The following is a 22725-nucleotide window of genomic DNA, read 5'->3' on the forward strand; positions in this document are numbered from 1 at the left end:
GAAGAAATGTAAAAAAACAAAATAATCAAGGGCAGGTAGAAATCATGCATTAAACAGCATCTATTCAAACAGAACCTTAAGGATCAAAAAACATCACTCTTGATAAGGAGTACAAATCTTACAAAGCACAAGAGAAACGAGACGTATCGCGTAAAAAGCTACAACGCTATGGGTTCAAGACTATTCTAGGATACACACAAACCATATACACAAGAGAAGAGTATTGGGATTACTGGTGTCATTAATACGCCTTGTTTCCAGCTATTTGCTGTAATGAGGTATGAATTGCTCGGTCAAATGGTGGAGATGATCGTTTTCCCCCTCGAGGAGGGATAACGCCTGCAACAACCAGTTAAACAGCGTCATAACTCATCGAACTGACTCTAAAATGTTTCTTCAGTAGGTAATTGATTAATTGATTTGCTATAAAACTGTCATAGAAGGCATAGAATGCATAAACTGATTGTGGCATGAGATTAAATACTAAGTACCTCTACCATTGACGGTCGCATCTCAGGTTCAGTTTGAATACATGCATATGCAGTTCTAGCCATGTAGTAGAGTTCACATGTGGTACATGGCTCCTCAAGACGGGGATCGGAAAGTTCCTTAAATGAAAGAGCCTCAATAAGAGGAAATGCCTGAAAGGAATTGAATGATATCAACAGCAGACATACGATAAGTACTTTGAAAATAGTTCTAGCAAGTTTTAACTTCGGAAATTGGATGTGTCGTGTAAGTTTCTGATAACTGATGTCGGCTTATCAGAAAACAAATACAAATATGCCTTGCAATAACAAACAAAAGAGAGTCCAACACGACGTACCCACTGCCTGAGAGGAACTTGTTGGCCATCTCTATCCAAATCTATCGACCTGCGTCCAGAAATCAATTGTATCAAGATGACACCAAATGCATAAACATCTGTCCGTATAGAGACAATGCCGTCCTCAGCATACTCTGGCGCAAGGTATCTGCAAAACACAAGAAACCACAAGTTCAACTCATCTATAAAATTTTTGAAGGTAACATGACATGAAGGACCAACGGTAGACATAATATACTCACCCAAGGGAGCCAAGAATTCTCGTCTGTACGTCATCCCCATCCATCTTCCACTTTGCAAACCCAAAGTCCCCAAGCTGTTTGCGGAGAACAAAAATTATGGGGAGAATAAAGTTAGCTGCTAGAACATTAGTAGATGAAAATAATTGAAGCAAAGACTCAAAATCAATTTGACAATCCTCCAAATGAAGGACGACTAAATGAATACAGAAGGTTTAAGGATCACCATAGGAACAAAGTCATGCGTGAGCATTATATTGCCTGGCCGAACATCCCGATGGATGATTGGACTTCCACGGCACTCCTCATGCAGGAAGCGCAGCCCTTTGGCAATTCCAATGGCAATAGTATACCTCTGGTGCCATTCAAGAACACGCTCTGTATTTTCTGTCAAAATTCGATAAACTGGTTGAGGCAGCTGGTGGCAATAGAAGATGTAAAGACTTCATAATTGTAATTACCGAATAAATGCCAGTTGAGTGATTTATTGCAAATGTACTCATAAACCAAGATGTTACGGTCTTCTTTGAAACAATGACCAAGCAGCATCACAATATTCTTATGACGCGCAAAGCTTAGGATGTACACTTCGGAATTAAATTCTGAAAGCCCGACTGTACTCGCTTCCCTTTGCACCTTTGCCGCAATACGCTGGCCATCTTTCAGCCTGCCTAGATATACAGGACCATATCCTCCTTCTCCTAGCAAATTGTCAGATGAAAAATCATCTGTTGCGAGCTGTATATCCACGTAACTATATCTCGTAGATATGAGCTCCGTGCACAGACCACAAGTCACGCACATAGCAGGTCCGTTGGGGGAATTCTGTGAAGTGCGATGTAACTGCTGTGGTATCACCAGCGGAGGAAAGTTGTATTCATTGTTGCCATTATCAGAGCCACCTACAGACATTCCTCATTACAATTAAACGTATGTAAGATGGGAACATCAATATAATAGTCAATGCATAAAAGATGCACAAGCACTCTGACCTGATTTCTCTAGCTTAGGATTCGAGTTTGTCTCAAAATCATATCTTGAGGAAGAGCTATGCTTCTTCGACGTGGATGGAATTGAAGGCACCCCATTCTTTGCCATCTCTGAGCTTTCTATCGAATACATAGATCCACGGTAGCTGAAAGGTATGGTGGGCTGCTCGTTGTTTTCATTACCATGAATCGGTAGAACTGGCACATGCTTGGATAGAGAGTAGAAGAGCTTATCTTCAACATATTCGATTTTTTTGTTAGAGGAATGCGATCTCAGAACTTCCACTGACGAGTTATCAAGAATCAGAGCAACCTTGCAAGGTATGTGTCTTTGGTAAAACCTCAAATCCCTTCTTAGGTGCCTGTTATTGTAGATATTGGATCAATACCACATATAATACGAAGTCGCAACTGAAGAATAACATATACTAGTTGATTTTTCACATCTCTTTGTATGAACAAAATAAAGGTATCGAAATTTCACACGTAAAGGTATACCACACTTTCTTGATTTAAGGAACTATGCGGTGGGAAAAGGCCAAAAAGGTATATGTCCAGAATATGGATTATGATTGAAGAATATAGAAGTGATGTTTCTTGAACTGATGGAAGAAAGATGCTTATCCTCAATCGATCTAATCAACTTCGGTTTCACAAATTTTATTATTATCCACCTCCAATATATGGTATAATTCTCTATTCAACCCAAGCATAGCGAATTGACAAAGGTTTTGTGGCATCGGAAATTAAAGGCTTGTCATTGTGTAGCTTCGAATACATCCAAGCAATGCCATCATCATGATCACTGTAGCATAGAAGTATGAAGTCTCAAACATTACCTATCAAGTATAACCCATGTTGGTTCAGAAGTTGCAACTTCTTGCATAACAACCTTCCTCATGGGAGTTCCAGCAGTAACTTTAACTTCTATATCTACCTGCACGATGATAAGAACTATGAAACAATTCCGCTTCCTGAAGATAAAGTTGCCACTCAAAAGAATACGAATAGTCTAAAAAGACAAAACATGTTTCCAGATAAGCTTATGCTACAACATAACATGATTAAACTGAATGTTCACTATCCTAGGCAAAAATGAATCTTGATTATGAAGGCATGATACTATCAAGCACTGCATCATGTTGAAACTATCACTTAGGGGCTCACTAATAGGCATCAATGATGATCAAACAGCTCCGCAAGACAACTTAGCAAGCAACAAACTTATAATGAAGTGAAAATCCAAGCACACATACTCGTTACAAAGTCTCGATTTTATATTAAAGACAGCATTCCCCATCTCCACATAAGAAACAGGACTTCATTCAGTACCAATAGAAATGAGAAATTTACCCCTTCTGCTTCACATTCTTCGGCACTCTTCTGGAGCATGTTGACGTACAAATCAACCATTTTAGAAACATGTTCTTCCTTCGCACGTGTATGTGTTGTTCCGAAGAAATTATCAGGAACCACCTCCACGGAATAACCCACTGCGCAGAAATAGTAACCAATAAACAGAGTTTCAGAAGATAGATATAAAAGCAAAACAATAGGCAGCCGACATGATGTATGATCTGATTCCTAAATTTACGCAGGCCCACAGAATGTTACCAACGAGCAAAGGAAAAGCCTTACAAATTAAAACGCCTAAATTACAACCTTTCCAATCCCATGATCTTTTGATACACAACAATAGAGAGTGGAATCTATCTATATTTCAATAAATTTGCAGCTGAAATAAGATGCATAAAATTTTACATGATTGCTAATCTTGAACAATCACAATAAGACCCCCAATTTCACTCAAATCCATCTCCATAGACAGAAAAGGGAAAACACTGCAACTTCCTCTTACACCTGAACTTTAATCACAATTCACAATGCAAAAACTTACTAGGATGCAAGATCCTATGCAACGCCCCAAAAACCACAATCGTATCCCCTGAATTCACGATACCGGCCTGCATCAGAACATTATGAATCGAATGCCTAAACTCATGACTGCCGTGATACTTGGTGGCATCACACACAAACAAAATCCGCGTTGAGCGACCATCCCTATAACTATCACTCCTACTCCCCATAACTGATGGAATGAAGAATATTTTTTTAAGAAAAACCCCAAAATTAAAAACCTTGTTTCCCTATAATGCAAGAGCATGAATCTGAGGAGGAAATATAAGGGGGGAAATCATGAATTAGGCCAAAAACTCGCAGCGCGAGTGAGAGTGAGGGTTTATCCAATCAGATTCCATCCAATCGAATGCAGTAAATTAATTTACCTCGGTTTAGAGGAAGATAGAGCATAATCCGAGTGAATATGCGGCGGATATTCGAAGTACAGAGCGGAGGGAAGAGGAGGCCTCCAATGATGAGAGACAAAATAGATCACGTTGAAGAATTTCACCATTTTTGGAGGGTTTGTGAGCTTCAAAAAGCCAAAATTGCGTCTTGGTTTCTCAGAAGTCGGTCGAGCTCACTGTTCCGTACGCTTCTGAATTTACGATCGCATTTTCTTCAACGGTTTTAACGGACTTTGATTAGCAGACGGGAAAATATGCTATACGAAAAAGAAAAGAATAGAAATGAAGCTAGTTTTTTATTTTATTTTATTCAAAGGGTGCTATAGTTATTTAAATTACAAAATAATAGTATATAACTTTTCTGTCTTACTGTATAAAGGGAAGTCTTTTGGTGATCCTTGCTTCATTACAATAAGAAAAGAAAAAGTATTTATTTTAATGCAACCATCTTATTTTAAGCATAACATCATTTTGTACCATAATTTGACAATAATTCAATCCTGTAGCATAAATGAGCTGATTAATAATACAGTGATTTTCTTGTAAATGTGTGAATTTTCTATATATTATGGTTTTTCCAAACACTTTTTATAGATCTAAAGACATTAACTTGTTTTTTCCATTGGAATTATTTTTTTCTCCAAATTGAAACTGACGTGTATGTCGGAAGTGTCAGCATGACAACAACGTCGACCATGCATTAAAATGATGTTGCTTTTAATAAAAGAAGGTGATTTGCTTGTAAATACACGTACTTTCTTGATTCATTTCTCTTTTTCCTAAATTTTTTAGATTTTCTAGAGTTTCCTCGAACTTTTGCGATTTTATAATTTTTCCCGGCGATAGATGTTTCCATGCAATTAGTTATTACTACCATTCAACATTCTGTTTGAAAATTTGATGTGAATATTACAAGTACATGTTTTTCCAGTATGAATATAACAAGTTCATATATCTCTGTGGTAAGATAAGTTGCATATTCAAATCTTGCAAGGAGTTCATGTGATTGTATTTAATCTAAGCATTTGTGCCTACAAATCATGACTATGTTACAATGAATCATAAAAAAGTCCAACCAAATTCAATTTGATTAGTTGACGCCAATGCAATTCATAAACAGTTCCTGTCTGCGAAAAAAGGCGAACCAATAAATTTACAAAAGAGCCAAACTAGAGCAATATAATTCACAAATAAATTGATTGAAATAGTACGTCACGAGAATTTTTTTTTTCGAAAGTCTTGTATTATATTCAAAAAGAAAAGTTCAGGAAAAAAATCGTATATTTATGTGCAAACCCGATAGATTGTCGTGACACATTTCGCCAGTTGCCACATAGATGATAATATGACATTTGTTGTCCATATTAGCTTTAATTTGATCAGAATTGCTCGTATATAAAAAATCTATACTACTTATGGCAGTTTATTAAAGTTACTATAATATCCTTTTTTTAAGAGAAAATGGTAAAACCAGATGTATTTACTATTTTTTTATGTTAAAAGTGGCAGTTTATTAAAGTTACTATAATATCCTTTTTGGAGGGAAAATCGTAAAACCAGATGTATTTACTATTTTTTTATGTTATTCTTATGAACTATAGTGTTATTGTTATTCTTATTTTTTGTTTGCATTTATGAATAGTTATGCTTTGTTAATTGAAACAAGAGAACTATTTATTCGTTCAAATAGTTTACTTTTTTTTTTCTTTTGTAAATAACAGTATTACATTTTTCTTTATTTGTATGTCTTATTCTATTTCATCAGTTACTTTACTCTCTCTTACTTTATTCTTCATCCATCTCTCTATCTTTTTCATTTCTTACTTTATCCTTCATTTACATAACTCACTAAACACAATTTTTCTTAGATTACGTGCCGAAAATAAACGTCTCCATTACTATTGAACGGAGGGAGTATACAATCATCTGCTAAAATATGAAATGTTTCATTGAGAGTGGGTTGAGAGGAGTACAAATATCTTTATGTTGTTGTTTATAATATTTTCAATTATTTATAATATTACAAATACTTATTTTAATTAATTTTTATTTCTAGATATATTTTTATACTTATATACTCTATATTCTTTATTTTAAATCTTTTGTCCTGTGCACAGGCGTTAACACTAGTTAAGAAAATCTCAAAGTTCCCGTATTTAGATTTTTTAGAATTGATAACATCACTTGAGTACACAAAACACACATGCACTTTTTTAGTTAAAATGTCACAAATCCATCCCAAAACAAGATGTACAGTTACATACTATATTTTGTCTCGACTTTCATCGTATCAATTTATGATCATACTTGTGTTTGGTACCGTAAAAATGTTACAAACCGCTCGTATATTTTGCAGTCGAGAATTGAAGGGACACTTTGTCACCTTAGTCGAGGCTGCAAGCCTCTCCTCTTATTATCATGGGGTATAAATTGCTACTGACATGGCGAAGATGATCGTTCTTCCCCTCGAGTATGCATACGATCTACAAAAGGCTTCGTGTTATGACATAAATTGAGAGAGAAAACACCGAATATAAAACCCTCAAATTCTTTTATTAGGAGTAAAGGCGGGGGTTAGAAAATATACCAAAATAGTTCTCCCTCCATTCCATAGTAATAGTCATTTTGTCATTTTAGTACGTTCCATAGTAATAGAGTCATTTCCTATTTTAGTAAAAGTCAACACATTTTTCCACACTTACTTTACTCTCTCTTATTTTTTTCTCTCTTTATCTCTCTACCTTTTTCATTTTCCACTTTATTCTCCCCTTACTTAACTCACCTAACACAATTTTTCTTAATCTTCGTGCTGAAAAGAAACGCCTCCATTACTATGGAACAGAGGGAGTAGTATATATATAGATCACTTATCGTACCAAAAAATTTCGGTAAGGTAACCGTTTGCATTTCTGTATACCACATTCTACAGTAAGACTACTAAACTTGAAAATAAAACACACCTCCGTCATAGTTGGGCGCGACAGAGGCGCAGTCTGTAGGCACGAGTAGGCGGCTCGAGCCATGTTGTAGAGTTCATAGGCGCAGTAGGCAGCCCCGAGGCATGGATCAACGAGATCATCCAACGCCAGAGATTCAATTAAAGATAAAGCCTGTCACACAAACAAAAAAAACACATTTTGAACTCTACTTGTGCAACTAGACCTAATTAACTAGTCTAATTAATAGTAACTACTTGTGCAACTAATAAAAAAAAACTACGCACCCATTCCCTGATCGACTGCTGCTGATCCCCGGCTGCCGCATCCACCGCCTTCCGCCCTGATACAAGCTGCGCCAACACTATGCCGAACGCATACACGTCTGCCTTCACACACCCAATGCTGCCCTCTGGTGCCACATATCTGCACAAGGGCTTCTCCAAATAAGAAAAATGCAACATAGTTTCATGGATATTCCAACATATGAAACTTCACAACTCACCCAAGATTGCCAAGAAAATTTCTCTGTTTATCGAATTTCGAAGTGCTATACTTAGCAAGCCCAAAATCTCCCAGCTGTTGAGAATCAAATTAGCACAAAAAATACGGTCGGGGGCTCGAGCCCCCTCAGCTTACAAAACAGAGCTTCAATCAAGTTGAGGCAAAAAAAAAATTTACCATTGGAATAAGGTCTTGTGTCAGCATCACATTGCTTGGCCTAACGTTGCAGTGAACGATGGGACTCTCGCAGCACTCATGTAAAAACTGCAGCCCTTTTGCAGCGCCGACAGCGATAGCGTATCGCTGGCTCCATTCAAGAACTCCAGCTGCATTATCTGTTTAAAAAAGGCTGGCATCAGTTATAGTGCTATGCTTAGGGGGGCTCGAGCCCCCCGATCACTTAACTTAGCAATTTTGAAATAAAAAATAAAAATAAAAATTCCCTTACCAAATAAATGCCACTCCAGAGACTTGTTGTGCATGTACTCATAAATCAAGATTCTAAGGTTTCCCTTGCTGCAGTAGCCAAGAAGCGGGACAATGTTCACGTGTCGAGCAGCGCTGAGAATCGAGACTTCATTAAGAAACTCAGCAGAAGTCTGTGCTCTTGTCTCCTTCTGCACCTTCACAGCCACAAGCTGCCCATCACTGAGCTTGCCCTTGTATACGATCCCGTACCCTCCTTCGCCAATGAAGTTGTCGAACGAGAAGTCATCCGTTGCAGTCTGCACGATCGAATAGCTGCATCCCTGTAGGTCAAGGCACGCATTCGTCTTCTCAGAATCACGAGGAAAAGGCTTATCAGAAGCGCTGGAACGCTCTTGGATTTCGTCGCCTACTTCCTCCCCTGCCTTGCTTTCTTCCTTGCAATCACTAAGCTTGACCTTGTACTCAACCTCGTGTCCGCCTTCGCCAAGAAATTTGTCGAACGAGACGTCATCCGTTGCAGTCTGCACGAGCGAATAGCTGGATCTCAGTGATTCAAGGCATGCGTTCGTCTCCTCAGAATCACAAGGGAAAGGCTGATCAGAAACGTTGGAACACTCTTGGGTTTCATCGTCTCCCGCCTTGTTTTCTTCTTTGGGATCGTTATCTGCACGAGTTATTCGAACTGGTCGTTGCAAGAATGTGAAGGGACAGATTAGGAAAGTTTTCATTAGTCCACATTTACCTTCTGGTGAAGTATCGGAGGAATATTCACCTGCCTCAATCTTCATCTCCGAGTAACTCGAATCAACGACATCATCCTTGTTCTCCACTTGCCTGGAGCCACCGTGTTTATCTTCTTCCTCGATCTCAATCTCTCCTGCATAAACTGCACAAGACATAAGACCAAGATCACATGCATTTGAAGTGTTGAAAAACTATTTGTTTGATATTGGACTTTGGAATTTTATACAATTGGATTTGAGAAGAATTGTATTCTAGTTCGATTCCAAATCATTTGTTTTATAAAATTAAATAATTGATACGAAATTAAACGGGAAGAATTAATGCTAAACACACACTACACACACAATGCATATACAATACACAATTGGATGTGTGCACTATTTGTATTGCGTAACCGGTGTTTGTATTGTGTGTGTTGTGTGTGTGTGTGTGTGCAGTGTGTCTTATGCATGTAAGTATGTGTAGATTGTGTATAGTGTGTGTTGTGTATGTGCAGTGTGTGTAATATTGCAACTATTTTGGAGTTGTAATTGAAGACGCCAATTCCAAATCCACGCACTCAATTCCATGATACCAAGCCAAACATAGTCTTACGAACCTTGTGATTCTTGTGGAGGACTCGTGTCACTCTCATCGTCCGAGGAGACGAGCTTCTCCTCAGAGTTCGTCAACGGAGGCGCCATCAAGCCGTTGTTTGGATTACAAGACCTTATCATGGGAGTGATAGGCAGGGACCTGGTAGAGGTCATGTCACTCTCATCTTCTTGTGTAGGAGGCAGTGGCACCGCCTTGCCTAACGAGTAAATCAGCTTATGCTTCGTGTTTCTGTAGCCGGTGTCGATGTGATAAGGCCTCAGTATCTCCAAACACAAGTTATCACGCACTTGTGCAACTTTGCAAGACAGATTTTTAAGGTAGCAAGACCTTGTTTCCTTTTTCAGTTTCCTGAAATAGTGAATCATCAGATTGACATGTGCATAATACCGAAAGTAGTGAATTTACCTTGCAGGATTCGATCAAACACGAGAAATAAATTATTCAACAAGTAAGTTTTTTTACTGTCGTGTTTATGTACACAACTCGCAATATCTGTTATGAATCTAGATTTGTTTCCTATCTTTTTATTCACGGCCTATTTTCTATGTATTGTGTTAATAAACTCAAATCGCAATATTGATAACGAATCTAGATTCGTTGTCTGGTTGCCTATCATTAGATGATGACGGGAATTTCGATTGGTTATATAGTCAACTCAAATATAGTTATGCATCTAGGTTTATTTTTCGATTGCGTATCCAGAATTTGGACATACCTATCAAGTATTGTCCATGTTGCACGCAGTGATGATATTTCTTCTACAAGAACATCAAGCAATGGAGCTCCAACTATGATTTTCACTTGGATTTCCACCTATTCAAAGGATTTCTTGTGAATGCAATGTAATTTGTTTTTTTTTTCCAGAAAAGATAATAGGATCTTGCTTGTGATATATATTACCCCTTTTTCTTCACATTCAACGGCACTGCTTTGGAGTGTGCTTAAATACTCTTCGAGCTTTCTAGAAACGTCTTCCTCGATTGCACGACCGTGTGCTCCCACGAAGGTCTTATGTTCTACTTGGATCTTGAACCCCACTGTAGTAGAGATACATAAGTTGACAATGAGCATGTAATAAAATTGCAATAAATAAACAATTATATGAAACTATATGTCACTGTCAGTATCCCTTTCCAATTGCAGTATGTTGGATTTTTCAAGAACATAAGTGAAACTATATGTCACGGGCGTGGGCTCCCTTCCGTTCACTACGGCGGACGTCGCGGTAGGACGTCGTCGGCGACGTCCTACTGCGACGTCCGCCATTGGAGACGCTCTTACATAAATTCTGAATCACATAGGTAAAAATCACATCTTTCTTAGCATAAGATTAGGGGAGAGCAAAGAATTCGAAAATCAATTACCCAAACCAAATTTTATAATTTGGTTCGAATTTCAATTAGTTTGATTTTATTTTTAAGAAAATTAGTTTATCGGTATGGTTCAATTCAGGTGACAAAAATTTGAAAAATAAAATAGAAAAAACTAATTTATTTTTAAAATTATAATAGTAATATACATAACACGTACACTCATAACAAAAATTAATTAGACCGTGATTTTATTTATAAGAAAACATTTTTTTTTCAATTTGATTTGATTTTGTTAAAAATCAAACACTCACCCTCTTATCATGCAAGATTTAACACGTACTATATATTGACGCTTATGAAGACAAATTGTCAAAGTGAAAAATAGTTGTCTATTTAACTATGAGAAAATGGACTCAATAAAGCTCCTACCAACACTTTTTTCTGCGTCCGTCCCTGTTTACCAACACCTTTTATAGTAAACGAGACATAGAATTACTTACTGGGATGAAGGACTCTGTCCAGCGCTCCCAGGAACGTGATTGTTCTAACTTCTTCGAACGTCTGTTCCCTATCCAAAACATCACTAATAATCTTCTTGAACTCGTCGATGTCATGAGTTTTGTATGCATCGAAAGCAATCACAACGCCACCAAGCATGAGAGGAGTGCACCGCCTGGTGCTGCAGCTCCGAGCAACGAATGAATCCATGCAGATTCAATCTAGAATGTTCTATGTAAATTCAAGAACAACACAAATCTCCTTTAAGGAAAATCTATTACATGACAGAGTTTCTTTCCTTAGCAAACTTATGCACCTTTCTATTGTTTGTTTTCTGTCATTGTTTTTGTCATTTGTCAATTGTGTGAGAAAAGGATAACAATAGTGATATATATGTGTTTAATATTTGATTATATATACAAAACAGGCTGTGTAAGAGGGACAACATAGACATTATCGAAGCACAGCCGATGATGTTCTCAAGAACACTATGTTTTTTTTGGGTATCTTGTTATCGAGGCTAAACAACACAAGTGTCGTAGGTGGCTAGCATTTTGAACCTTGTACGTGGTCGTTTTGCTGCATTAATCGTGTCGCTACATCTCACTTTTCTTGTTTGTTATTGTCTTCTCTAATAGTTATATGGTGCGTCTGTGCGTGTTTGGTGTATATAAAACTTTCGTTAAATTCTGGTTTTGTACAACAACTTTAAATATGTACGTGAATTACTGAATTGTTGATTTATTCTGATTTTGCAACAAATCAAGATTGAATTGGTTAATCTATTATAATACGACTTTGTTTTGTAGCATACCATGTCATGTCCGATAGTGCCATGTTACATAACAAATCAATAGTTCGGTAATTTACAAACATGTTTTTAACGTTGATATGTATAACCAGAATTTGCCGAAGCCAAAAAATTTCAAAAAGAAATTACATGCAAATTTTCCTTGATGAATTTTATACTGAATCATTGAGTGTAACGAAGGTAGGTCACAGGTAGAGTAGGATAAGTATGTCCTGGCATTGAAATATTTGTTGGCCAACTATTACGGACAATTTCGAACCTCCCAAATCATCATCTCATCAATATAAAATAAATATGAGCTCTATACATACATAATTTTGTATTCCAATATACAGATAAACATACACAACAAAATACCAATGAATCAGACAAAAGACTCTACATTTACAAGAAAATGATCATTCTAGCATGAACTTGGAGTAAACTATGTTGAACAATTCAGCAGAAAAAAATAGATATTTCTTGTTGAAATACTTAGTACTCTCTCCTCGTCTCTGTGGAAGTGTAACTGTCTTTGCACACGAACGAAATCCAGCTGATCTCAGTTGCTTGAGGAAATAAGCTGGCCGATAAACATAGACATCAGAAGGGTTCTCAAATTTATCTGTCGGGCAGAATAACGTTTCCACTCTGCACCAAAACAGTGAATTTTGAGATATTGTTTCGTATTTTGGCTGACCTTGGTTTCCTTCTCTTCGTCTGGCAAGCAAACGGTTCTTTGAACCCTTTCGATAATCTCAGCCACAAAGATACAAGTTGTCTGCCTGCAATAAACTTTATTTACCGATGATTGGTTGGGAATCATCAGAGGATACTGATGATATTGACAAGGCAGACGCGGAATCTGGTCAAAAACATAGGAAATATCCACGCGTTAAATTCACAATGCCAAGACAACAAAAAAGCATAGGATCGATCACGGTTATTGGACAACAGTCAGAATTTCCAATGAAAAAAATGAATTTTACAAGTCTATCAAACCAAACCCCCCTTAAGACATATTACTAGATCTACCGTACTATGCAAGCCTCGAGAATCCTTATGAATTGATGATTGGTTTTTTCAAGGACGAAATATATGATAGAGATCTCCATTATACTATTTTCATAGTAGTTGTTTTACTTTTCTAGTTTAGGGATATAAATAGCTCCTTTTTAGAAGAGCTAGTTATCTCGAAAAATAAAGTGTTTAGAGGACAGTTTTAACTTTAGGGTCTCTTCAGAGGATGGTTCTTCTTTGAGTTTCAGTTCAAGTTCTCATCTTCTGTTTCCGCTTTGCATTTGTACTTTCCATCTTCATTACACCAATTGATATAGAGTAAAGGTAGATGAACGCAAAGGAACAAATACAAAGCGCAAACGGAAGAAGGGAACTTGAATTGAGAAGAACAATCCTCCGAAGATATCTAATAATCCTCAAGATAGGCTTACAGTTGATACCGTCCTAAACTGTTTATTTTCCGAGATATCTAGTTCTTCCAAAGAAGAGCTATTTATAGGACTTTTGCTAACTCTAAACTAGGAAATAAATCAACTCAAAGATAAACAAATGCTCAATCATCACAAGGGATAATGGAGATTTCTAGCCTGATCTCTAAAATAAACCCTTCAAGGCTGGTCGATATCGAGATATTTATTTCTGTGATAATTCATAATACTAACATACATTTCAGAAACATCTACCAAAGTTTTTCCAAAATCTACAAATCCATTTTACAAAATGAAAGGGGTGTGTTTATCTTCTCTTATATTGTACTAGTACTTACAAGGACTCACTTGTCGCTCAACGTGTTCTTCATAGTTCAATATCAATATATGGAGTTTGCAGTTGAAAAGTTCGCGAGATGCACAGAAATTGCAAATATGCAGAATTAAAGCATCGTAGAGAAGATACAAAAGTATAGCCATACCAAAATAGCAGAGTAGTAGAGTACTATCTCTTCTTTCCATCCAATCATTCCTCTCAAACGCGATCTCCCATCAGTTGATGAACACGTTATCATCTCCAGTCGACATATCCTGCTTTAAAAATCCCAAAATCGACCAAACATTCTCCCTACTATGATGAAACGTTGGGTTCGCCTCAAATGAATATCCTTTTATACCAATCCAACTGATGTCAGCTACTTCCTTTCTGGTCACCTTTTCCATCTTCCTCCTCAGCCGAACAACGCTTTCCCATCTACCTCGTTGCTCATAAGTGTTAGCCAAATAAATCAAGTAAGGAAGAGACGAGTGAGGTTCCAACTCCATCAATCCGTCTGCAATGGCTTCTATCAGCTCTAGATTCTCATAATCCCCACGAGCAAGGAGAAGGGATTCCCATATACGAGAATCAGGTTCCCATTGCAACGAGTACAAGAAATCAATTGCTTCGTTAATCAAGCCAGATTGAATCATCATATTCACTACACAAGTATAATGCTCATTCATCGGAACTACTCCCCGCTGCTGCTGCAGCATGAAGGAGAAGACAGCCATGCCTTCCTCGAGCAATCCACCATAGCTGCAAGCTGAAAGAACCGCAGAATATGTAATCTGATCAGGATGTAAACCACTTTCAAGAAGTTTCTCAAAAAGTTCAATAGCTTCGAATAGTTTTCCATTATCAGCCAATCCCAGTATCATAGTATTCCATGCTATCAAATCTCTAGAAGCCATTTTCGAGAAAATTTTCAAGGCAAACTCGACTAACCCATATTTATTATACATTTCCACAAGTGAACTCGCCACAATTGCCTCCGCTTCAAACCCTGTTTTGATCACGAGCGAATGAAGCTGACTACCTTGCTCTACTGGAACAAACACAGCAGCAGAGTGAAGAACAGAGCTGAGTGTGAAATCTGTTGGCCTAATACTTTCCCTCAAAGAATAAACAAAAAGATCAAAAGCATTCTCCTCCATATTGTGATTAGCATAGCACGCGATCATAGCATTGTACATAGCTGAATCGAACACATATGATTCCTTAAAAACACGCAACGCGCTTCCCAGTCTGTTGCATTTTGAGAACAGATCAATAGCTGCACTACAAACAACCGCATTCCCAAGAAATCCCATCTTAGTAGAAAAACAAAACATCTGCTTACCCTTCTCCAAATTCCGCAAGTTGGAGCAAGCAGTAAGCACTGCAGAGACCGTATATTCGTCTACCTCGAAACCACTACTTCTCATCACACAGAACAGATGCAAAGAAAAACGCTCATAACCCGATTTACAGCAACCAGAAATCATAGCATTCCATGAAATCACATCCACTCTCTCCATACTCCAAAACACAGCAAGAGAATACTCGACAAGGCCAAGCTTCCCATACATATCAATCAATGAATTCCCCACCACCAAGTTAGAATAACACCCACCATTCTTCACAATGCGACAATGCATCTCCTTAGCATGATCCCTACATTTCACACAACACAACAACAATGAAAAAGTGAACTCAGTCGGCCCAACCCCACGCTCCCTCATCTCCACAAAAACTTCCCACGCACTATCACGAAACCCGCTTGAAACATACCCAGATATGACCGTATTCCAACTCACAGCATCTCGTTCAGGCATTTCGTCGAACACCCGACGCGCCGTCGCCATGTCGAAACATTTCACCAGGACTTTCAAGTATAAGTTCCAAGAAAAGATATTTTTGCTGGCCATATCATCAAACACCTTCACAGCATCTTTCGGTGATCCCGATTTGAAATAGAGATCGATGCATCGATTGCCCAGGTATATATTTGAGAAATTCAAGCCAACTTTTACCAACTGCGCGTGTACTAATTTCAAAGAATTTGAGGGGCTTTTAAGAGAAGAACACTGATCGATGATGCCAGAGAAAAACGACACCGTGTGATGAAATCTGTGAGCTTTTTGAAGCAAATTGAACATGCAAACGAAGACGACAATCATGAAGTTCTGAAGCGGTAAAATTCTGCTCAATCAAAGGCTTAAACGTTAGTGGGCCTGAACTTATTGGGCTCTAAGTAAATGTATTAGCAAATTTGGGCTCAAATGAGAGTATCAAAGCCCAATCAGTTTTGAATTTGAGTTATGAATAAATAAACATAAATTTATAAGGTCGTTTTATGGTGGACTTGAACATGAGTTTGGGCATTAACTACAACCGCTAGATCACACGTATACATTTCTTAGTATTGAACATGAAATCTTTGACGTCGGACATTAACTGCTAAACCATTAATATTTTTGTTCATAAAATTTCATTCCTAGATGAGTTATCACCCCTACCAAACATGCCATAAGTTAATGCGCACACACACTTATTTAATTTTTTTTATGGATAATATAAATAAAAATTTTAAAGGTTGCATCATGATGGACTTGGACATGTGACCTTAATTTGACCTCAGTAATTAATCACTCTACTATTACGCCAACACAACCCTAGTTTGTTTTTTTAATGGCTTTGTACCGCATCTAATTTGAAATCAAATAGAGATACAAATTTGGATATAATTTGAGTTTGCATTAAGTTTTCTTTTACGAATGATTGTGTTGATATCAACACTTGTATATATGCTAATATGGATTGAATTATTGAAGTTAATATGGTAAACACTATAATTAAATTAATTAAAACACAATGCACTAACTTGAAGAAAAATCAAATATAGCACATACTATTAAATCTGTATATATATATTTCTTAATGCGACCAAGCCATAACCCAGACCTAAAAAATGGTCACTTGTGAGGGAAGCGAATGAAGTGATGGGAAGAATGTTGACCAAGCCTAACTCATTATTGTGTACTTGTAATCTAGGACAAAATACATACTTGCACCCTCGTTTTCAGGAAACTAATAGAGATTAGAACATTATTGTCCACACACATGATTATTGCAATATTTATGCCATTGATATTGATATATTGTCCCTTGTCTTTGTAAAATAAAGTAGATACATTGTACTATAATCCTCATGTTTTTAGAACATGCGCAACACAGACGCGTTCCCGACTCCATTCTCGGGGGAAGGAAAATCGGGGCAGCTGGGTTCCAGGCACGGTGGCAGCCACACAATTTCCTTAAAAAAAACAAATCGAATTAAATTCATTATTTTTAATAATTTATCAATATATTTTTTAATCTATAACTATTGGGTCCATCCGATTCTCATCCCACATTTCGTCTCAATTATTCTTCTCTTATTTTAAATTGGAAATTGACCTGACTCTACTAATAAAAGAGTTGTATATCAAACTTTGGAGTTAAGTTGTGTATGATCTTATTGTTATTACTTAAAATTTATTAATTTAGTCTACCAAAAATGATGTACTCCATGTTGCATTCATCAGCTAAAATACAAGATCACCAACTAAAACGGGCACTCTCTTCTATGACTAAATAATTCAAAACGGAATTTTCCATTTGCATGATATATTACTCCCCCTCCGTCCCAGATTAAAAGTCAATTTTTTGCCATAAAAGTCCAATCCAGTTTAAGAGTCACTTTTAGAATTTTCCATATTTGGTCATACAATTTTACCCTATTCTTCATCAAAATTACATAAAAATGTCATTATCTACATTAAAATAAATCAAAACAAAAATCAAAAGTCAAAAGGGACCTACCTTCAACCAACTCCACCATCTCACTTCATTTATTATACACTTCATCATCTTTCTTCATTTATTACACACTTCAACTCATTCTTAAAACTCGAGTTATAACAATAAGTAACTCCAAATGTGGAACAGAGAGAGTAATATTTACATTTCCTTACTGTGGATATGTATTATGAATTGGCTCGTGAAAAGTAAGCAAAAATGTTCGTATGTTGTATTTTGAAACATAGGTATCCCAATAATAAAAAAAAGCAATATTATATTGACATTATCTTTTCCTTCATTTGCATACATCCGTTCGAGAAAAATTCCACTTTCGCGAATTCCACATTTTTAGTTTAATTTCGTCAACTAATTTTTGTATTATAGTAACTAAATGTTGTCGCATTATTAATATTTTTGTAATTTAGTGTGATTCTATGAAGAAAGCTAGCTGCTCAAACAACAAGTAGGAGTATTAAATTACACACGTGTGGGTATAATGCAGCTGGCAAATCTTTGTGGTGGATTTTTCTGATAATAATATTCATATATATAATGCCAAGATCCCAAGACTTCAACTTGTTTTTTCTTAAAATGTTTTAATTAGTGGAGAAGGAAAATAGGCAATATTTGATTTAAAACAATGAATTATTCTAAGTCAATGTATCCAAATAAGGACTAAAATAATCTTACACGACGATTTGAAATTTGAAAATCATAAACAATGTAAATTGGATAGGAATTTCGATAGAAAATACTTAGTAAACCTTTGAACCAATATTAAGATGATTATTTGTCTTTTGTTTGTTTTTTTCTGAAGTTGTGGATCTATTGCTCGTCAACTAACTTGACATTGAGCATTTTTATGTATAAAAACTGAAATTATTTGTTTTTTCTATGATAGTAACACTTTTCATCGTGAATTTAATAAGGGTAATTTTTTCGCTTTATTTTACTCATAATTAAATAGTGTTATTATGCTAAAAGTATAAATCTCATCACATTTTACAAAAATTATACAAGAGATTATTCAGTGATAATAATTGTTTTCTTCTTAAATCTTAATTTTAGAATTTTAATTATTTAATTTTTTTCTACTTAATTTTATCGATTCTTGATTTTATAATTAAATTAATTTTATGACCCAATCGGCCAATATCCCTCACTTCAATGTGGCTTTTTCATATGCTTTCAATACACCCTTAAATAATATATCTATCTAATTTATTTATAAATTAGAACGATTGATCCACTCACAAAAATTCGATTTTATATGGCGGCTCAACGCCAAGATGTTATTTTCTTGGTTTATAAATTAAAGGCTGAAAACCTTCCACTCATATGTATGTATATAACCTTTTCACCAAATTTGAATTGTTATTTCGTACATATCTGTATATACTAGTAGCTCGTCACAATCATTACCAATAACTTTCACTTTCATATCAATTTTTAAATTAATAATATTGGTAACGTTAATGACTGTCGTGGCATAATTTTCAATTGTCCTTTCCATCATCCCCAAAAAATTCTATTTTATTATTTTCATTGTCGTATATGTGAGTGAGCCTTCATTGTTTTTACTCATATACATATAAATTCGTTTCTTTAAAAGATTTGCAAAATAGATATATTTAATTAGAGTGCTTATAGAGTAGGAGTCACAATTGTATAGTAAAAAAAAACGATTTATTTCGAAGGAATTATGTCAATAAATTGTTTTACTCAATTTATGATACTTAATTAATCTTAAGAATCAAGAAGAGACCTCACATTCGAATTTAAATTATTACACTTTGGTTGGCCAATCTTTTTCAAAATTTAATCATTTATTGCATTATAACACGTATGCTGTGTGTATTAATGATTTCAATGTAGCATATGCATTTTAATAAAATGAAGTCGGTGGGCATGATGAGACAAACATTGGTCTCTCGCAACCAATAATAATTCAATTTAATTTCGAATTGTTTTATGTTCTTAATTTTTTTATAAAAAGATGAATTATTAGAGACACATAAGTTGCTACTACGATTTAGTAGGGTAGGACATTGATTTCGAATTATATTATAAGTTCGTCAAATTTATCAGGCTATCATGTAGTAAAATAAATTTTTATTTGATTTGTAATTATATATGGATGAACTTTTCACAATCGCAACTTGTATAGAAATTACAGCAGCATGTATAGATGTTGATTAATTTGGTTATAATTATTAAGATCGTATAGTCTATGGCTCTATGCATTAATGAAATTTGACATACATAAGATTTAATATTAAAAATTAAACTATATAGTTTATTTATTTGCGGAAAACATATCGCAAATAAATATCCTTATAGTCCACTATATATAAACGATATAACATGCCTCATATTGTGGCATGATTAATGCTAGAGAACTACTATAAGATGGAAGAAATAAATAAGACTTGACGAGTCAAACTAGCTCTTTTCATTTAGCAAAAGAAAAATGTATCCTACATCCCTACCAAATAATAAAATGAATGTAAAAATAATTTTACTATTTTAGTAAACGTACAAAATATTACAAAAGAAAAACATAATAAGCATCTGTATTCGTGAATCCAGAATCGTGTAATATTGAACTGTAACACATTATTTTCGTAGAATTACATAATCTTTTACTATAGATTTTTTGTAAAAGTCAAGTGTAACAAAATAGTAAATTGTTACACGATTTCATGCAGTCTAAATTTTGTAATAGTGTTATTGTTACACAAGCATAAATCGCATAATACATTCCAAATATATTGAATTTATTTTTACATAATTATATTTAATTTTTCTATAATGCTATTTTTACAAACACTTTTTATTAAAATAAGATAATTCTAAGTAGCTTATGACAAAACTCCAAAATCAATCTTTTTCCTCCACAAAACAAATTTTAATGCCACACAAAACAGACAAAACCCAGAAAAACTGGGTATAATCATCGCCCCACTAATCTAGAAACACTTGACTTTTTCATTATTATCATTTTTAACATCCCTCAACCAATAAAATAAATAATCAAAATATTTTTTCAAATAAAAATTAAATTTTCAAATAAAAAGAAAGTGACAATTGGGCCTACATCTATTGAATAACAATCCCACCACAACCACCTCTTCTTCTTCCTCCCCAAAATTCCCTCAAATTTTTTCAAACTGAAAAAAAATCTGCAATGAACGGTCCGAGATTCGACCGTTCCAAATCCAACGGTCACAATTTCAATCCCCAAATCGAAAACCGCTGCGTCAACAGCGCATCAATCGATCACGAATTCGTCCAATTCCGGCCGAATTTCCAGACCTCCGACGACGATTCCGGCGCGTGCTCGCCGCCGCTGTGGAAGAGCAGCCCGAGCACGCCGTCGGAGCCGCTCCTCAGCCACCACCACTACCGCAGCCTGTCGCCGGCGGCGCGGCTGCAGGCCATCGCGAGGGGGCAGAGGGAGCTGATGGAGATGGTGAGAAACATGCCGGAATCCTCCTACGAGCTGTCGCTGAAGGATCTGGTGGAGCACCACCGGATTGAGGCCCCCGCGCCGCCGCCGGGGGAATCGCCGGCGAGGGTGGGGAGGCAGGAGAGCAAGAGGAGCGTGTCGAGGAGCGGGAGCTTGAAGGTTGAGAGCAGAGGAGTGATTTTGAAGATGGTGTTGCCGTTTTCGGTGGCGAAGAGGAGGAGCGGTGTTGATCGGAGTTTTAGTAGTGGGAGGGTTTTGCCGGCGAAGGGCGGTGGGGAAGGGGATTGGTGGAGGAAGAAGGTTAGTCGGTCGAGTGAGAGCGATAGCAGCAGGTTGAGTGTTAATAGCGGCGCCGGCGGCAGTAGCAGAAGCAGCAGCGCCGGCAGCAGTAGCTGCCGGAGCTTTGGCGCCAGCAGGTATGTCGGTTTATTTCCTTTTCAGTTTCTTGATATTGGTCAATTGTCGGGAATATACTATTGATGTATTTCAACCATGTAACGGCGTTTTATAGATAACATTGTTTAACTCAGGCTCTAATGTTATGATTTCGCCAAAAAATTTGGTTTGCCGGAAACGTTCGCGTAGTTTGGTATATTATGGCCGAATAACAATTTGAAAAATAAGCTGAAAATAATTATGTTTATATTTCTTCGCAATTATCTCACGAAAGAAGCGATAGTCTCCACGAGTAATGGACTATATTGGAGTATGTTCTCTATGAATTGAACAATGAAAAATCATGAAATTTGGGTTCATTCGCAGATTTGTGGAATAACTACAAACAAATAAAAACTTTAAGCATGATTTTTCCTTCTTAATTTTAAAGTTGTGGATCGGATTAGAATTTGGCCAAATTTCATTATTTCTTGATAATTTGCACTTATTTTTGTCAAGTTTTTTTAATAGAAAAAGATTTGTGTTTTATGTGATTGTTGAAATGCGGAGGGGTTGTCTGAAACACATGTGTATTTTGATGTAGGAAAAGGAACGATTATCAAACAGGCTGCTGGCCGTTTTTTCGAGCCAAAAACAATAAATCAGCGGAGTAGAAGAGTGATGAATTTGTAGATTCATGAAAGCAGATATTATTATGTTTTGTTTGTGATCATGAATCAAGTTGTGGCAAGTGTAATAACCTGTGTTGTCAAAATTCCAAGTTGTGTAGTGCTACTGTTAATGAATCATAAATTAACAACATCACACAATATAACACTTGTTGCAAACGAAATATGTCTTAATTTTGAGGGTATTTGATCGCAATCTTTCTTGTTTCAGTGTGAGTTTCATTTATTGTTGCTTAAACTTTGATACTAGTAACGTGTGCTTGTAACCCAAGTGGGGCTATAAAGTGGTTGAATGTTGGGCCGAACTATGTGGCTGAGCTTTGAAGTGGTTGAATGTTGTTCCAAGCTGGGAGTTGGGCTGTGTGGTCTGTGCGAAGACATGGGTTTCTTGGCCCGTAGAGTGGAGGGCACTTGGCTTACTTAATAAAT

At 36.3% G+C, this 22725-nt stretch overlaps 4 protein-coding genes across 7 annotated transcripts; 1 reads left to right on the plus strand and 3 right to left on the minus strand.

Annotated features, from left to right (window-relative positions):
• Positions 1-76: 76 nt before the first annotated feature.
• On the minus strand, positions 77-4613 carry LOC125218510 (putative serine/threonine-protein kinase PBL23). Of its 3 annotated transcripts, XM_048120193.2 has the most exons (11): positions 4340-4613; positions 3952-4018; positions 3408-3547; positions 2894-2991; positions 2058-2416; positions 1527-1967; positions 1292-1452; positions 1069-1142; positions 827-974; positions 492-641; positions 77-339 (listed from the first exon to the last, which is right to left on the minus strand). In XM_048120193.2, coding segments are annotated over exons 2-11 (1650 nt in total). In that variant the 5' UTR covers positions 3953-4018; positions 4340-4613; the 3' UTR covers positions 77-261. The 3 variants fall into 3 exon arrangements, with proteins under 3 accessions (XP_047976150.1, XP_047976149.1, XP_047976148.2); XM_048120192.2 differs by lacking the exon at positions 3952-4018; XM_048120191.2 differs by lacking the exon at positions 4340-4613 and having other exon boundaries at positions 3952-4021.
• A 2131-nt stretch (positions 4614-6744) lies between these two features.
• On the minus strand, positions 6745-11591 carry LOC125220716 (uncharacterized). The gene is made up of 12 exons (XM_089066051.1): positions 11384-11591; positions 10471-10607; positions 10286-10383; positions 9572-9918; positions 8972-9103; positions 8868-8893; positions 8249-8651; positions 7978-8135; positions 7802-7875; positions 7584-7722; positions 7321-7470; positions 6745-6843 (listed from the first exon to the last, which is right to left on the minus strand). Exons 1-12 carry the CDS (start codon positions 11589-11591, stop codon positions 6745-6747), a joined length of 1971 nt encoding a protein of 656 aa, XP_088922177.1.
• An 852-nt stretch (positions 11592-12443) lies between these two features.
• On the minus strand, positions 12444-16105 carry LOC125219657 (Tetratricopeptide repeat (TPR)-like superfamily protein). Of its 2 annotated transcripts, none has more exons than XM_089068222.1 (3): positions 15712-16105; positions 14102-15594; positions 12444-13036 (listed from the first exon to the last, which is right to left on the minus strand). In XM_089068222.1, the coding sequence occupies exons 1-2, from the start codon at positions 16098-16100 to the stop codon at positions 14172-14174; spliced, it is 1812 nt and encodes a 603-aa protein (XP_088924348.1). In that variant the 5' UTR covers positions 16101-16105; the 3' UTR covers positions 12444-13036; positions 14102-14171. The 2 variants fall into 2 exon arrangements, with proteins under 2 accessions (XP_088924348.1, XP_047977652.2); XM_048121695.2 differs by having other exon boundaries at positions 12444-12754; positions 12872-13036; positions 14102-16105.
• A 4762-nt stretch (positions 16106-20867) lies between these two features.
• LOC125219601 (uncharacterized) lies at positions 20868-22460 on the plus strand. Its single transcript, XM_048121622.2, has 2 exons — positions 20868-21648; positions 22212-22460. The coding sequence occupies exons 1-2, from the start codon at positions 20951-20953 to the stop codon at positions 22279-22281; spliced, it is 768 nt and encodes a 255-aa protein (XP_047977579.2). The 5' UTR covers positions 20868-20950; the 3' UTR covers positions 22282-22460.
• Positions 22461-22725: the final 265 nt, after the last annotated feature.

This window comes from Salvia hispanica, chromosome 1 (assembly GCF_029641045.1).
Source record: "Salvia hispanica isolate PSC_SH4W2 chromosome 1, Shi_PSC_v1, whole genome shotgun sequence".
Lineage (NCBI taxonomy): Eukaryota > Viridiplantae > Streptophyta > Magnoliopsida > Lamiales > Lamiaceae > Salvia > Salvia hispanica.

Coding starts and splice junctions, on each gene's coding strand:
- LOC125218510 (XM_048120192.2), bottom strand. CDS start 4,364: ATGCTCTATCTTCCTCTAAACCGAG. Junction 3,548..4,339: donor CTATCTTCCTCTAAACCGAG/GTAAATTAATTT, acceptor ATTTCTGCGCAG/TGGGTTATTCCGTGGAGGTG. Junction 975..1,068: donor AGAATTCTTGGCTCCCTTGG/GTGAGTATATTA, acceptor TGTGTTTTGCAG/ATACCTTGCGCCAGAGTATG.
- LOC125220716 (XM_089066051.1), bottom strand. CDS start 11,591: ATGGATTCATTCGTTGCTCGGAGCTGCAGCACCAGGCGGTGCACTCCT. Junction 9,919..10,285: donor ACATGGACAATACTTGATAG/GTATGTCCAAAT, acceptor TCACTATTTCAG/GAAACTGAAAAAGGAAACAA. Junction 9,104..9,571: donor TCCTCCACAAGAATCACAAG/GTTCGTAAGACT, acceptor TTTATGCAGGAG/AGATTGAGATCGAGGAAGAA.
- LOC125219657 (XM_048121695.2), bottom strand. CDS start 16,100: ATGATTGTCGTCTTCGTTTGCATGTTCAATTTGCTTCAAAAAGCTCAC.
- LOC125219601 (XM_048121622.2), top strand. CDS start 20,951: ATGAACGGTCCGAGATTCGACCGTTCCAAATCCAACGGTCACAATTTC. Junction 21,649..22,211: donor CGGAGCTTTGGCGCCAGCAG/GTATGTCGGTTT, acceptor ATTTTGATGTAG/GAAAAGGAACGATTATCAAA.